A 15,730-nucleotide genomic window follows, 5' to 3' on the forward strand; every position below is an offset into this window, starting at 1 on the left:
TATAAATTTGGAAAAAGTTTAACTTTAAATTTTTTATTTTACCCATTTTACCTTTAATGATAAGTTTTTATAGCCACAAAGTTTTAATTCATTCTAAACAAGAATAAGAGGGTACTTGTACACCCATAAAGTTTCAGTATGCAATTGATTTTTCGGATAAGTTTAGGGTGCAGCTTATGTATTTTACCTAACTTATAGCCTGTTTGGTTAAGCTGCAAAAAACTAGCTTATTTGAGAAGTGTTTTTGTCAAAAGTACTTTTGGCGAGATGTATTTTTTGTTTGGCTAATTAATTTAAAAAGCACTTATGAGCAACAATTAATGTTTGCACAAGCTTTTAAAAAGTGCTTCTAAGTGTATTTTTTGGAGAGAAGTTACTTTTTACTGCTTCTACTTAAAAGTATTTTTTTCTTTCTAAAAGTTTGGCCAAACACTACAACTTTAAAAAAAATACTTTAAAAAAAGTACTTTTGGCTTTAAACAAGCTTGGGCAAGCAAGCTATCAATATGTTGGGCCAGTGTGCCCTCTAATTTTTGGGGCATTTGTATCTATACCCGTTTTTGTGTCACATTTTAACTTGTGCCCGCTTTGCAAAAAAAATTGCAAGCGTACTTGCTTTTTCGCATAACTTCAGCACACGGGGCTGAAGTAGCAAAGGCGATCACGCAAAACTTCAGCATTCTAGTAGTCGGGCCTGAAGTTCAGCTCTAGAGCTGAAGTTTTTGTTTTGTAACTAGCGAACTTCAGCTCTAGAGCTGAAGTTTTTGTGTTGTAACTGGAAACTTCAGCTCTAGAGCTGAAGTTTTTGTGTTGTAACTAGGAAACTTCAGCTCTAAGCTAGCTTGATATTTCTAAGCGAGCTTCAAATTGATATTTCGTTAGATAGCTGCTATAACTTTGGTGATTCTCGTTGAGATTTTTAGTCATAAAGTATTTGTTCTTGCTTATGAGTAATTGATAGGTAGTAGTAGCCTGTTGCAGTTTGTTGGAAGTCATCCAACTCGTTGTTTCTCATTATCATATATCACCATTTTGTCCATTAGAGAAATATCTGTAGATGAAAAAAAATCAGAAAGAGAAAGATTAAATGCACAAAGAACTTGGATACCAACTCTTATCAAAATTTAGTTCTCTTTAGTATTTATGCAGATAAAGAACTGCATTTTCTCTTCACTTTGTTGATACTACTATTCCATCGTTATTTATAAATATTAAAACACAACCTTGCTTTCTTCTGGTGAGGTACTGAGGGGGAGGAAAAATGGAGCTGAAATTATTTCAAAAGTGGGTACAAGTTAAAAGTTTTAAAAAAAATTGATATAGGTTAAATGGGGGCGATCAAATAGGACGTCCCGTGCAATTTTTACCTAATTTTATCTCGGGGAAAATCTCGTTTAAACAGGTCGGGACCTTAGGGATCCATGGCCCAAATTTTAATGGACCTCCAAATTTGATCCATTATATAAACCCACTCGAAAAAACCCTAATCTCCTCGTAGGCGCAGCTGAACACATCTGCTAAGGTCAGTTAACGCTTCCTTTTAAGATATTATTATTACGATAACGATATGATATGACGTGATATTCCGCGTTTGTTTTGAGTGATAATCATAAGTTGAAAAGCAGGTCGAAGATGAGTAAAGGAAGCAGTGGAGGAGGAGCCATGAAAGGTGGAAAGAAGAAGGGAGCAACATTCGTGATTGATTGTTCAAAGCCAGTGGAGGATAAGATCATGGAAATTGCTTCACTTGAGAAATTCTTGCAGGAACGCATCAAAGTTGGAGGAAAAGCTGGGGCTCTCGGTGACTCTGTCACTGTCACCCGTGACAAGACCAAAATTACCGTCACCTCCGACACCACTTTCTCCAAGAGGTAAATATCCTCTATTTTCTCAACATATGATAATCTATATGAATTTTAAAATGTTTTTTCTGTTTACCAGGTATGAATTTTGCAAACTTGAAATTTATCGAGCATTGAAAATTCCAAAATAAATTAAGTGTCATATAATTGGCGGACAAAATGATATCATTGATATTATAGATCAAAATTTACTGGACCAGAACGATATCCTTAGAAGTTTAATTTGCTAAACACGTAATTGATTGAATATTATGCCCATGAAGTATAAGAAAATTGGAAACATTTTTTATTTTATTTTATTTTCCGGTGGTCATTTTTGTAAAACAAAGCACAGTTCTAGAATGGGTAAGGCCAAAATAGAAGTATATTCATGCCTTCAGAGAAGGCTGATTGCAAACTGAAGTTTTGAGTCTGGCACGGGTTGACTTTGGGCACTTAATGGGTTGCATTTGGGCTAATTTAATTTTACGGGACGATATGGGTTCTGCCCAAAACAGCCCATCAGGAAAATCTTTCCTGCCCAACCCATTAAATGCTGGGCGGGTTGATTGGTCTTGGGTCAATTCTGCCAGCCCTAAAGGCACTTCTGAATTTGCTTTTTCGACTGGATACCATTAAATTCCCAGTTTCCTGCCATGTTTATTTTCTTTAGAAGTCTCCTTAGTGTGATTCTAGTTATATTAGTGGTTGTTGTAATGAAGTTAAGGAGTCTAGTATTGTGAAAATAACTTTCAGTCGATGTTGCTTGGATCCTCCTAAACGTTGTCGTATAAGTGTTTTAAAGTAAATAAATTTGAAGGATCCGATCCACACTTCACGGTATTTGTGAAGGATTCGAGCAACATAGCTTTCACTTGTGTCTTATGTCTCGCTCATATTTTTCTTTTAATCTGTTTAGAAACTAGGAATCTTTAATTTTTGTAGAAACTAGCTAAGGCATTTGCAGTAGATACTTGCATTATGCCTACTGTTACAAAAATCAAGTGATTTGCGTTGTTTTATTGTGCTCTATTTTGCCATTCTTAAACCAGGTTCCTGTAACTTATTCTTAAGACGTGGAACAATATCCTCTCCCACCTTTGTTGTTTCTCAAGGTTTTATTTTCCGGACCCAGAGCCTCCATAAAGCCTCTAACCTACATTTTATGTCCTGAGGGGTCGTTTGGTAGCCTGTTAGGGGGAAAGTTATTCATGTATTAGGGGTAACACAACTTATACCATGTTTGGTAGCCATTAGTTATTTTGTACAATATTCAGCATAACTAATACCATGTTTGGTTGGCATTTTACAATTCTACATAAACAATACATGCATAAGTTATGAGTCAATATGTTATTTTATACGGGGAGAAGATGGAATAACTAATACATGTATTAGTAAAACATGGATAAAATACTGAAATGACAAATTTACCCCTATCAATTTACCACAAATCATTTCCATTTTCTCCAGCAAACTTTTCACTGTTCGTTTTCTCCGGCAAATAACAATCTTGTGCTATGATGTTTTTGAATTACTAAATAAAGTGTGTAACAATATAGCAAAAAATTCAACCAAAACCCAAGAAAGAATTATATACACTACAATTAGCATGACCCTTTTTTTATGAATTTCACGTGCATTACTCAAGTACTAATCCCTGCATAACTAATGCATGCATAACCCTGCATTACTTATTCCTGCATAACTAATACATGTATAATTAATACCTGCATAACTCTAACCGGCAATCAAACGACCCCCGATAGTATTTTATTATCTCAGTTAATTGTATTTTTGAGTTTGAGAGCTGTTGTAATTCACCAGCTGGTTGCAGATGCATTTCGTCTTGAGATGTTCCCAACCATTTGTTTTCTAAGTAATGATGTTATATTCTTTGACCAGGTATTTGAAATACTTGACGAAGAAATATCTAAAGAAGAATAACGTGCGTGATTGGCTTCGAGTTATTTCCTCAAACAAGGATCGCAATGTGTACGAGTTAAGGTACTTCAACATTGCTGAGAATGAGGCTGAGGAGGAAGATTGAGAACTAGAAGCAGTAGATTGTAATTGTTCTCTCTTTTTTGACATAATTTACACTTTTTGTCTGGAATCAAATCTTTTGCATTTTTGCCCTGTTTTTAAGGGACAAATGAGATTGTGTTACTGGAGTTGGTTTATTTCTTCTATAACTTAGCTTTTAACTTTTTGGGTTCGTTTTGTGCCAATTGCATTGAGGAGAATACAGGTAAATATTGGTACTTGTTACCTCAAAATCAGGGTGAGTCACAACACCTATTTATTCTGTTTTTCGGTCCAAAACCCCTGCATTCAAAGAATATGTTTACTTAATTACAACTTTTCTTAGAATTCATCTTTAGATTTTGTGGTATAGGGCCAACTTAAAGTTTGATTATGCTCAAATTAAATTTGACGATGCCGGAGTTGATCCAATAATTAGGAAAAAGTATATCAACAGAAAGAAAATTTTATGCAGAAAGCGCGTAACGATGTGAAAATAATCGCATAATGCACAGTTACTTGATTTTTTAAGAAAAAGAAAACTCACTTTTCTTTTCCCTCAAGAACTCCTTTTATTTTTTTCGAACATATGCTAGATTAAATGTTAGTATCTCAAAAATCAAAATTAATTTAATTAATATGACTAATTATTTGATTGTAAATCCCAAAAGGAAGATAATTAGTTAACTTCGAAGATAGAGGCAAATCCAGAAATCAAAATAAGTCATTCGTGGACGTTTGTCGGTAGGATTTCTTCCCTTTTTTTAGCTAGCTACATATGATCAATATTCATTATTTTTAGAAATTTATATTTTTTTTTAACTTTTACCTTATAACTTAAACATGTTGTTTAATACTCTCTCCGTTCCAATTTATGCGAACCTATTTGATTGGGCACGAAATTTAAGAAAAAATAAAGACTTTTGGAATTTGTGGTCCTAAACAAGTTAAAAAGGGGCGCAGAGTATTTGTGTGGTTATAAAAGCTTCTCATTAAGGGTAGAATTGTAAGTTTAAGCTAAATTGTTTCCAAATTTAGAAAGGGGCATTCTTTTTGGAACGGACCCAAAAGGAAATAGGTTCATATAAACTGGAACGGAGAAGTATTACTATGTATTTTTTTAAAATTATATACTTACTGATATGATGTACACGTGCAAAGTGCGTGGCAAAAGAATGGTGCGCATAAAAAGTGAATTTTGGTTCAACAAAAATATACAAATTTTATATATTTTTCGACTATTATTTTTACAGCAGTTATACAATATTATTTTTTCTTGATAGATCGACATGACCTGTATCCATCAAATCGGAAAAAAAAAATTGTGGGCCAATCCACTTTTCTTTTATCCTATAGAAAGGAAAAAATTTATTTTATGTATCATACAACTTACACTAGTTGTATGAGATATCTTTTTTGTCTCACGGTTTTGTGGACTCAGATTTTTGTGGACCCAGAAGTATAAGATTGGGGTCCACAAATTTGTGAGACAAAAATGAGTCTCATACAACTAATATCAGTTGTGTGAGACACACAATAAAACTTCTCGAAAGAAAGTATTTCAAAAATTAAAAAGTATCAATTTTTGTAACAGAAATGAATAAGATTATAAAGTATATATCCATGGATGGAAGATTAATAATATGTTAGAGTAGAACGCAACAGAAATAAAGATCGAACATACCTCCAGCCATTGTTACGGTATCGCCGGCAACAAAAGTTTTCCTCCATTGAATCTTCCATCCATGGATATATACTTTATAATCTCATACATTAGTTGTATGAGACTCCTTTTTGTCTCACAGTTTTGTGGACCCAGATTTTATGGACCCAGAAGTATAAGATTGGGGTCTACAAATTTATGAGATAAAAAGAAGTCTCATACAACTAATGTGAGTTGTGTGAGACACACAATAAAACTTCTCTATAGAAAGTATTTCAAAAATTAAAAAGTATCAATTTTTGTAACAGAAATGAATAAGATTATAAAGTATATATCCATGGATGGAAGATTAATAATATGTTAGAGCAGAACGCAACAGAAATAAAGATCGAACATACCTTCAACCATTGTTACGGTATCGCCAGCAACAGAAGTTTTCCTCCATTGAATCTTCTAAGCACTTCAAAAATCCTCACTAGATGGTGTGTTAATTAAGAAGGTTTTTCTGTGCTTAGGGACCTCAACCATATTTAGCTATATTTATGTTGTTCTTCCATCAAGAATAGTTACTAGATCAAATGTATAAACGAGCATCAGTTTCTTGCATATGAGCAGTTACAAAAATTGAAGTGGAATTAAAGAAATGAGTTTCAATTAGTCCATTAAAGGACAACCTTTCTGAAATGTTCAAACATAAAATTATCAACATTCTCCCACTTGGTCCGTATACAAAATGCCCAAGTCATAGTTCTAATGCTTTAAAGAGAATCATAATACATGAATCATGGCAATAGTTCCTCTAAGAGCGAGTAGTATCTTTCATGTATCACGATACATTATGCCTCTAAACTTTAGCCTATATTTCTTAGTGAATAAACCCAATGTTTATTCTAGGTCCATACTTGTAGTGATATTTTTCAAAATAATTGAATGTGTACACAATAACAATATGAGAAATTTCATACGATAATAGAGTTTCATCAATATTTGTTATAATAAAATTTACATAGTGGAACCAAGTCCCATTGTAATTACATGATCCTTAAATTTTTGTGGTGGCATGCCTTTAGTTAAAGGATCAGCTAATATCAATTCAGTGCTAATGTGCTCAATGACCACTTTTTGTCTTTAATGCGTTCTCTTATGGCTAGATACTTAATGTCAATATGCTTACTTTGACTTTCACATTTTTTATTCTTAGCCATAAATATAGCAGTTGAATTATCACAATATATCCTCAATGGCCTAGAGATCGAGTCGACAATTCTAAGCCCCGAAATGAAACTCTTCAACCATACACCATGTGAGGTAGCCTCAAAACAAAAAACAAACCCAGCCTCCATAGTGGAAGTAACAGTTAGAGTCTGTCTGGAACTCCTCCAAGATATAGCTCCACCGACCAATATAAAAATGTATCCTGATGTTGATTTGCGTGAATCAACACAGCCAGCAAAGTCTGAATCAGAGTAGCCAATTACCTCCAAAATATCTGATTGTTTGTACATAAGCATGTAGTCTTTTATCCCTTGAAGGTATCTTAAGACTTTCTTTGCAGCTCTCCAGTGGTCAAGACCTGGATTACTTTGATATCTTCCCAACATTCCAACAACAAATGTAATATCAGGTCTATTGCAAAACTGAGCATACATTAAGCTTCCAACAACAAAAGCATATGGAATATGTTTCATTTGTTCCCTCTCAAGCTCGTTCTTTGGGCACTGATTCAAATTGAACTTGTCACCCTTTATTATAGGAGCTATACTTGGCGAACAATCCTTCATCTGAAACCTCTCTAAAACTTTGTTGATATAGGTTTCTTGAGATAAGCCTAAAATACCTTGTTGTCTATCTCTATGAATCTTAATGCCAATGACATAAGATGCATCATCCATATCTTTCATATCAAAATTTTGAGAGAGAAATTATTTCACCTCATATAGTTTGTAAGGACCCGACCGGTCGTTCTGAGCAATTGTACTTCGCTCGGTAATTTTCAGGTATGAGTAGCTCCATATGGTGATTTTGGACTCAGGAGTGTGTTCGGAAAATTATTTGGAAGTCTGTAGTTTAATTAGGCTTGAAATGGCAAAAAAGAAAATTTAAGTTTGGAAGTTTGATCGGGGAGTTGACCTTTTGATATAGGGATCGAATTCCAATTTTGGAAATTGGAATTTATGACTTGTGTGCAAAATTTGGGGTCAATCGGACGTGATTTGATAGGTTTCGACATTGGTTGTAGAAGTTTGAGGTTTCAAGTTGATTAACCTTGAATTGGTATGTGATTCATCTTTTTGTTATTGTTTGATGTGATTTGAGGGCTCGACTCACTTTGTATGGTATTTTTAGGACTTGATGGTACCTTTACTTGAGGTCCTGGGGGCCTTGGGTGTGTTCGGAGGTGAGTTTTCAGCGAGTCCGGGTATTTCGGCACTCTGATATTGTTCTAGTACTTTTGGAAGTGCGGACATCACATTTTGGAGTGATGAGACGAAGGAGAGGTACGGACCGCATATAAAAGTGGGGAACGCAACAGAAATATGCTGACCTCAGAGGAGGAGTGCGGACCGCACAATTTTATGTGCAGCCGCACATTAGGAAGTTCTGCAGATTTAATGGTCCGAGTTCAGAAGCTTATATATTTTGATCCACAAGGAATTTGGAGATGACCCAAAAATAAAAGTTATAGCATTGTGTGTCTAGTTTTCAGAAAAGTAAAAAAATTATCATTTGGACATCTTTAAAGAAAGTTATGGCCAATTTACTGAAGCTTGGTAGTAGAGAAGTTGTAAAGTGCGGCCGCACAATTTTTATGCGACCGCAGGACTTGGAAAGGTGCGACCGCACTTGGAAATGTGCGAACCGCACATTCGGAGGTCAGAGGGTGTACTATATAAATTAGACTTAGGGTATTATTTCACATTTTGGACCTTGGGAGCTCGGTTTGTGACATTTTTTGTGGATTTTTTAAGAAATTCATCGGGGTAAGTGATTCTAACTCAGATTTGGTTATATACATGAATATATCATTGTTTTCATCATTTAATTAGTATTTTGAGATAAAAATTGGGGTTTTTGGCCTACAGTGTTATAATATAAATTTTTGAGTTTGAACACTAATTTGTATCGGATTTGAGTGAAACTAGTATGGTTGGACTCGTAATTGAATGGGTTGTCGGATTTTGTGAGTTTTACCGGGTTTCCAGGTGCGGGCCCGGGTATAATTTTTGGTTGAATTTGGGATTTGATTTAGAATTCGATCTTTATCAATTGTAATTGATTCCTTAGGCTTTATCTGATGTATTTGAGTTGTGTTTGGCTAGTTTTGAGCCGTTCAGAGGTCACTACGCGTGGGATGGCATTTTTGGAACATCGCTTGGCTTGCTCGGTATTGGAATTGGCTTGTTCAAGATAAGTAACTCAATCCTGAATTACGTGTTGTGTGATTGGTATTGAGGTGATGCACATGCTAGGTGACAGGCGTGAGGGTGTGCACCATGTAAATTGTGACTTCGTTGTTTCCATGGCACAATATAGTGGCTCTACTTTGTTGATATCCGTGTTTTCACCATGTGACAGAGTAATTGAGCTGTCAATTATGCTAGATATCATGTTTATGCTTTATGCCGATACTGTTGGGACCCATAGTGGTCATTTCTTGCTGTCATTTCACTGATTTTATTGCTATTTCGTACTTAGTCATATTAATGCATTTATATCATATCTCAATCTCAGTTGTTATTTATTGATGCATCATATCATTGTTGTCGAGCTAGCTTCATAATATTGTGAGCCCGTGAGTTAGATTGGAGAGATTGATGACTAAGTAAGGTCGAGGGCCTAATTGTGAGGTTATTGATACTATAGCATGTGAGTTGTCCGTGCGGATTCTAATATTGATACTATATCAAGTGAGTTGTTCGTGCAGCACGTGAGTTGTCCCTGCGGATTCTGATATTGATATTATAACACGCGAGTTGTCCGTGCAGCATGTGAGTTGTCCGTGCAGATTATAGCACTTGGGCTGCAGGAGCCCCTTTGGAGTCTGCACACCCCCAATGAGCGCAGTCGACTATGTATATATATATATATATATGTGTGTGTGTGTGTGTGTGTGGATCGGGTTGTACGCTGCAACGAGTATTATACAGTGCTGAGTGATTGAATGTGTTGAGTATTGAGCATGGTAAGAGATAATGCGAGACAGTGAGGTTGAGTACCCTGAGAGTGTGAGTACATGAGTTCATCACTGAGAGACATTGCATTTGACATACGTACTTGAGATACATGCATAGAGATGCATTTTCCTTTTGCTGCCCGATTTTGGTATTATTCATGATTTTTACCTGTATCTTGACATGTAGGCATAGAGATGTACTTTTCTCATGCTATCTGAAAATTAAACATTTACCTAATGAAAAGTTTTTGAGAAAAAGTTACAGTTTTCAAACTTACACATATTTTTGACGATTTCGGTAAAGGATTTAGATTTTCACTGATATACTTGAAAAGTGGAACTGTTTTGAAAAACTATAAAAAAAATTGAGCATTTTATCTCTGAGGTACTTATTTATTTACTTGCTTTACACTGTTATGAACTGTTATTGGTTATTGGTGTTGGACCCGACCTATGTTCCAGCTCATCACTACTTACAACCTAAGGTTAGGCTTGTTACTTATTGAGTACATGGGATCGGTTGTAATCATACTACACTTCCTGCACATTGCGCGTAGATTTTGGATACCGATGTTGTTGTGCATTGCGGGAGCTGGATTCGAAGGTGTACCTACATCCCTATTGTAGGTGCTTCTTGTTCATGGTAGCATTAGATTATAAAACGCTGTTTATGTGCTTTTCATACAGAATATGTATTTACTTCATATCATCTTTGTAAACTCTATTCTTAGAAGCTCATGATTTGTACTACCAGTCCTTGGGAAATGTATAAGATTTAGATAACTTCTTTGTTTAATTGTCTTATTAATATTATTGAACTTGAATAGTTATTAGTTGGCTTACCTAGTGGGTTGGGTTAGGTGCCATCACGACTAGTGAATTTCGGGTCGTGACATATAGTATTCCCTTATTATTGGTTGCAAGAAGGACATCATCCACATATAGAATTAGAAAACAAATTTTACTCCTACTGACCTTTTGGTATATACTTTAATCCATAATGTTCTCAACAAAGCCAAATGAAGAGATAACATCATGAAATTTTAAATACCATTGACGGGAGGCTTGTTTCAATTCATATATGGATTTTTTTAGCTTGCATACAAGTGCTCACCATTACTAGAAGAGATTCCTTCAGGTTGTTTCATATAAACCTCTTCCTCTATATCACCATTGAGAAATGTAGTTTTCACATCCATTTGTTGTAATTCTAAGTCAAAATGGGTTGTTAATGCTAACATGATGTGCAAGGAATCTTTCTTAGATACAGGAGAAAAAGTCTCCGTATAATCGATTCCTTATTTTTGAGTGAATCCTTTAGAAATGAGTCTTGCCTTATATCTCTCTATGTTTCCTAATGAGTCTCTTTTAGTCTTAAAGACCCATTTACATCCAATGACTTTTACACCATCAGGCAACTCGACAAGATCTCATACCTCGTTACTCTTCATAGAATTCATCTCTTCTTTAATGGTATTGTACCACAGTTCTGATTCTTTACAACTCATAGCTTGTGAAAAAGACTCGGATCATTTTCGGCTCCAATGTCAGATTCTTGTAGATACACAATGTAGTCACAAGAAATTGGTGATTTTCTTTCTCTACTAGATCTTCTTAATGTTGTATTAAAATTTTCCTGAGGATTATGTTGATCAACTGGTTGTTCAATAGTTTCATGAATTTCTTGAACAACTTGATCTACTAGAATATTCTCATCAGCTTGTGGAACCACAATGAACGACTAGTTGCTCAACAACCATTTGTACTTGAGGAGTGTTGTGCACAATAACTAGTCTTTCACTTGAAGTGGAAGGTTGATTGTTTACATATACTATATTCTGAAATTGATCACTCCCACTGATCAAGTCCTTCTCAAGAAATTTTGCATTTCTTGATTCCACAATTCTAGTATTGTGAGATGGACAATAAAATCTGTATCCTTTAGACCTTTCGGCATATCTAATAAAATACCCACTAATGGTCCTTGGATCCAGTTTCTTTACTTGTGGGTTGTATACTCTAACTTCAGACTGTCGCAAACTCAGTTTCCAACCTTTAAATAACTCAGAAGGTGCCTTTTGGACAGCCGTAGTTTGAACTCGATTTAATAGATATACTGTTGTTTAAGAGCTTCAATCCAGAAGGACTTAGGTAGCTTAGAGCTACTCAACATACTTTACGCCATGTCTATTAAAGTTCGATTTCTTCTTTCCGCTACACCATTTTGTCTAGAGAACCAGGCATAGTATCCTGACACGGTACTTGTCACGATACCGACGATACTTAAAAACTATCTTCTTGAAAACCGCCTTCCGATTCTCCTCTCGGCGGGTGCTCTCGATCTCCAAAATAAGAGTCTAAAGAGAAAAAGAGCCGAAAAGAGTCAGTAAGAATAAAAAGGATAAAAAATAAGGAACAAAAAACAATGATACCAATTCACCCGCAAAGCCATTCCAGATACGCTTAATGACAGATCGGCATCCTTAAACGACTATAGAGTCCTGTTCTCGGTGCCAGAGCAAAGAGGGACCAAAGAATGGACCACACTCTCCATGTTGGTCAACAGGTTGCAGTCCAAAGGGATGACTATCGAACGAGAAGATCCATCTATTCTCACCTCGATCTGGGTAAACCCCTCATCGAACATCCTCTCCTCTTCGGGGTCGACGTCGGAGCCGGATTCATAATCATCTAAGCCACACCTTTTTTCTTCTCTTCGGCAGAGGAAGGAACGCCAACCCGCTCTGATGTCGACGTTTCGCTCCCCGGAATGACCTCGATCGCTTCTGTTCACCCTTCTCCTTCCACTGAGACCTTTGATAAAGAAGCAACCACCACATTTGAAGGGGACGCAGTCTCCGTGTCCGAAATCATACCGCCCTTAGGCACAACCGCGGCCAGCTCAAGATCACCCACTATGGGCCCTTCGTTCTCGGTCGTTTCGTCGTCAACCTCTAATCTCCGCCTTTTTAGCGGAGCCTATTCCTCCTCGCCCTTTTATGACTCATCCACTGAAGAAGCTGGAATCTCCGGTAGTGGTAGAGCAGCCTGACGGCTAGGTCTACGCAAGGCCAGGGTTCGAGAAGGAACAACAGTCAGAACGGACTCGCCTGTAGTCGCGGCAAGTAGAGGCCTAGTCGAGGCACCTGACTGATGAAAAGAGGGAGTAGGATCCCTCGCCCTCCTCGAAACCCTCCGACCTATCAGCAAAGGAAGACGTAAGAAAAGACGATATAAAGGTCGAAGCAACTAATATCGAAACAAGATGACTCACCGGTCGAAGAAGGATTACGACCGAACTTCTTATTGAAATGTGACCACTTACGGATCCCCACCGTGTGAGGTAAAAATTGGTTCACCCAGTTGCGAATATCGGCGACAAGCGAAGGAGGAGACTTCTCAGTTGCATATAAGGAAAAAGAAAATGGAAAGATCGATTAAGTCACTGAAGAGAAACAACAAATAGCTGGTTCATAAAAACACTTACGAGCAAAGTTCCACTCCTCAGGAAATCCGTTGGGGTTCGATACCACGTGATCTGTCTTGACATAGAAGAAGTTAACTCAAAAATGATGATTTGTTTTATCGTCCATCTTCACCACTAGTCCTTTGGTCCCTCGGCGGCGAAGGTGTATCATCGTACCCTTGTGAAAACATGGGGCGAAGAGATGAAGCAGATGACGGAGAGATATCCCATGGTTGGCTAGCTCCGAGTACTTTATAAGCATAAGGAATAGCTTATAGATGGACGTGGAGATATGGGCCGGACAAACGCCATAATAGCGGCAAAAGTCCTCTGCCAAGGAAGGAAGAGGAAGCGTATAGTCGACGACGAACGGATACGCATAGAATGCGCAGTATCCAGGCGATGAATTTGTACCACATCGTCACCAGCCGGGATGAGGTCGATATGGTCTGGGATTCTCCATTTGGCCCTAAATTCAACAAGGAACGCCGCATCCATCTCAGAGGTAACAGGTTCAGGATCGTCTTCAGGCCGCTTCGAGAAGTCTGACCTGGCCCTTTCTAAGCGTTGAATTATCTCATCCACAGTAGGGAAATTCTCATCTTCCACAGCCATGGCTCCTTCTTCATCATGAGAAAATCAATAGAACTGAATCAGAAGCTCCCTCAAGGTTAGAAGATGCACTAGCCATTTTCTGTCACGTAAATGGGAAGAAATTGTAGATATGTAAGGGGTGATAATGGCAAAAAATGCTAAACTGGGGAGAAATAAAGATGCAAGAACTCTAAGGAAAGGGAGATAGGGCTTGAAAATTCAGATACTTAGGAGTGCAACAAATCAAGTGGGGGGTTTCCATCCCTATTTATAATAATACTGACACCCTAAAGCCAAGTGTGACGACCCAAAAGGGTCATCACTTGTTTCTAATTGAAATCTGTGTCTCCAAGGCCTTTAAAACCTCATTTAGAGTCTCCTCGATTTGTGTGCGCAGTCCGGGCGCGTAGCCGGAAAGCTTAAATGTGAAATCTTGTGAAAATTGCTAAGTTTTGACCTCGAAATGAATAAATTTGACTTCGGTAAACATTTTAGGTAAACAGACTCAGACCCATGATTTGATGATCCCGGAGGGTCCGCAGGAAAATATGGGACTCGGGCGTATGCCCGGAATCAAATTCCGAGGTCCCCAGCCCGAGTTATGAATTTTTAAGTGAAATTGTTCTCTGAAAATATTTAAAGAAAATGGAAATGACATCTGATTAGAAAGCAATGGTATCGGGCCCGTATTTTGGTTCTGGTGCCCGGTACGAGTCTTATATATGTTTTGAATCACTCCTGTAAAGTTTGGTCAAAAACGAACGTCGTTTGATGTGATCCAGACCCATATTGGGAAAATTGATGTTTAAAAGGAAATCTAAGAAATTTCATGGATCTTGAGGCTCAATTCGATGTTCATGATGTTATATTGGTGATGTGATCACACGAATATGTTCGTAAGGTGTTTTTGAGGTAGTGTGCATGCTTGGTTTAGAGTTTCGAGGGCTCGGGTGAGTTTCTAGTAGGTTTCGGGATGCCTTAGGCTTTAGAAGATCAGATGTTGCAGGTTCAGGTATTTTGACATGTCTCTGAACCCTCTTGTGCGGTCCGCGAGCAATCACGTGCGGCCGCGGAGGGGCCAGCGCGGCCGCGGTCGCCTTGAGCAGTCCGTGGTGGGTGCTGTGCGGCCGCGGTCGGCTTGGTGCGGTCCGCACGGGGCAATGATCCGCAGGTCTTCAGGGAGCCTGTGCGGCCACAGTCCTTCTTGTGCGGTCCGCGGTGGGAACTTCAGAGGGGTATAAATACACATGAATATTAGTTATTTTACACTTTTCAAAACCCCAAAACATAAGAGGCGATTTTCCAAACAACTTTTCTTCTCCGAAACGATTGGTAAGTGATTTCTAACTTATTTTCTTCACTTCTTAACATCTTTTAACATGATTTCAACTTTAAATCAAAGATTTTCATAGGGAAATTGGGTGATGTGGGTAGAACCTAGGTTTTTTCTAAAATTAGGAATTTGGACCTCAATTTGAGGTCCGATTTCAAAACAAATCATATATATGAATTTGTGGGGGAATGGGTAATTGGGTTTTGGTCCGAACCTCGGGTTGCGACTACGTGGTCCCGGGGGTGAATTTTGACTTTTTGGTAAAACTTTGGAAAACTCATTTTCATGCATTGGGGTTGATTCATTTAGCATTTATTAATGTGATTAACTTATGACTAAATTCGAGCGGATTGGTGGTGGAATCAAGAGGTAAAGCTATAATTGAGACTTGAGTGGTGTTCAAGGCATCGAGGTAAGTGTTTGGTTTAACCCTAGCTTGAGAGATTAGGAGTTGAGTCATATTTGCTACTTGCTTCTTGTTGAGTACGACGTATAGATATGGTGATGAGTATCTATACATTGGTGTCAAGCATGACCGTGGGTCTTCACTTGAAAGTTGTTGTGTTTTTGAACGACACCTTGTATACTTTAATTAATGATCCTCTATGATTAAGTATTTCCATTAATTGAACTG

The 15,730-nt window shown here is 37.5% G+C and overlaps 1 protein-coding gene across 1 annotated transcript; it reads left to right on the forward strand.

Moving 5' to 3' along the window:
* Positions 1 to 1,388: 1,388 nt before the first annotated feature.
* On the forward strand, positions 1,389 to 4,059 carry LOC107811461 (large ribosomal subunit protein eL22z). The gene is made up of 3 exons (XM_016636387.2): positions 1,389 to 1,522; positions 1,626 to 1,871; positions 3,747 to 4,059. The coding sequence occupies exons 2-3, from the start codon at positions 1,633 to 1,635 to the stop codon at positions 3,889 to 3,891; spliced, it is 384 nt and encodes a 127-aa protein (XP_016491873.1). The 5' UTR covers positions 1,389 to 1,522; positions 1,626 to 1,632; the 3' UTR covers positions 3,892 to 4,059.
* Positions 4,060 to 15,730: the final 11,671 nt, after the last annotated feature.

This window comes from Nicotiana tabacum, chromosome 5, assembly GCF_000715075.1.
Source record: "Nicotiana tabacum cultivar K326 chromosome 5, ASM71507v2, whole genome shotgun sequence".
Lineage (NCBI taxonomy): Eukaryota > Viridiplantae > Streptophyta > Magnoliopsida > Solanales > Solanaceae > Nicotiana > Nicotiana tabacum.

Coding starts and splice junctions, on each gene's coding strand:
- LOC107811461 (XM_016636387.2), top strand. CDS start 1,633: ATGAGTAAAGGAAGCAGTGGAGGAGGAGCCATGAAAGGTGGAAAGAAG. Junction 1,872..3,746: donor GACACCACTTTCTCCAAGAG/GTAAATATCCTC, acceptor TTCTTTGACCAG/GTATTTGAAATACTTGACGA.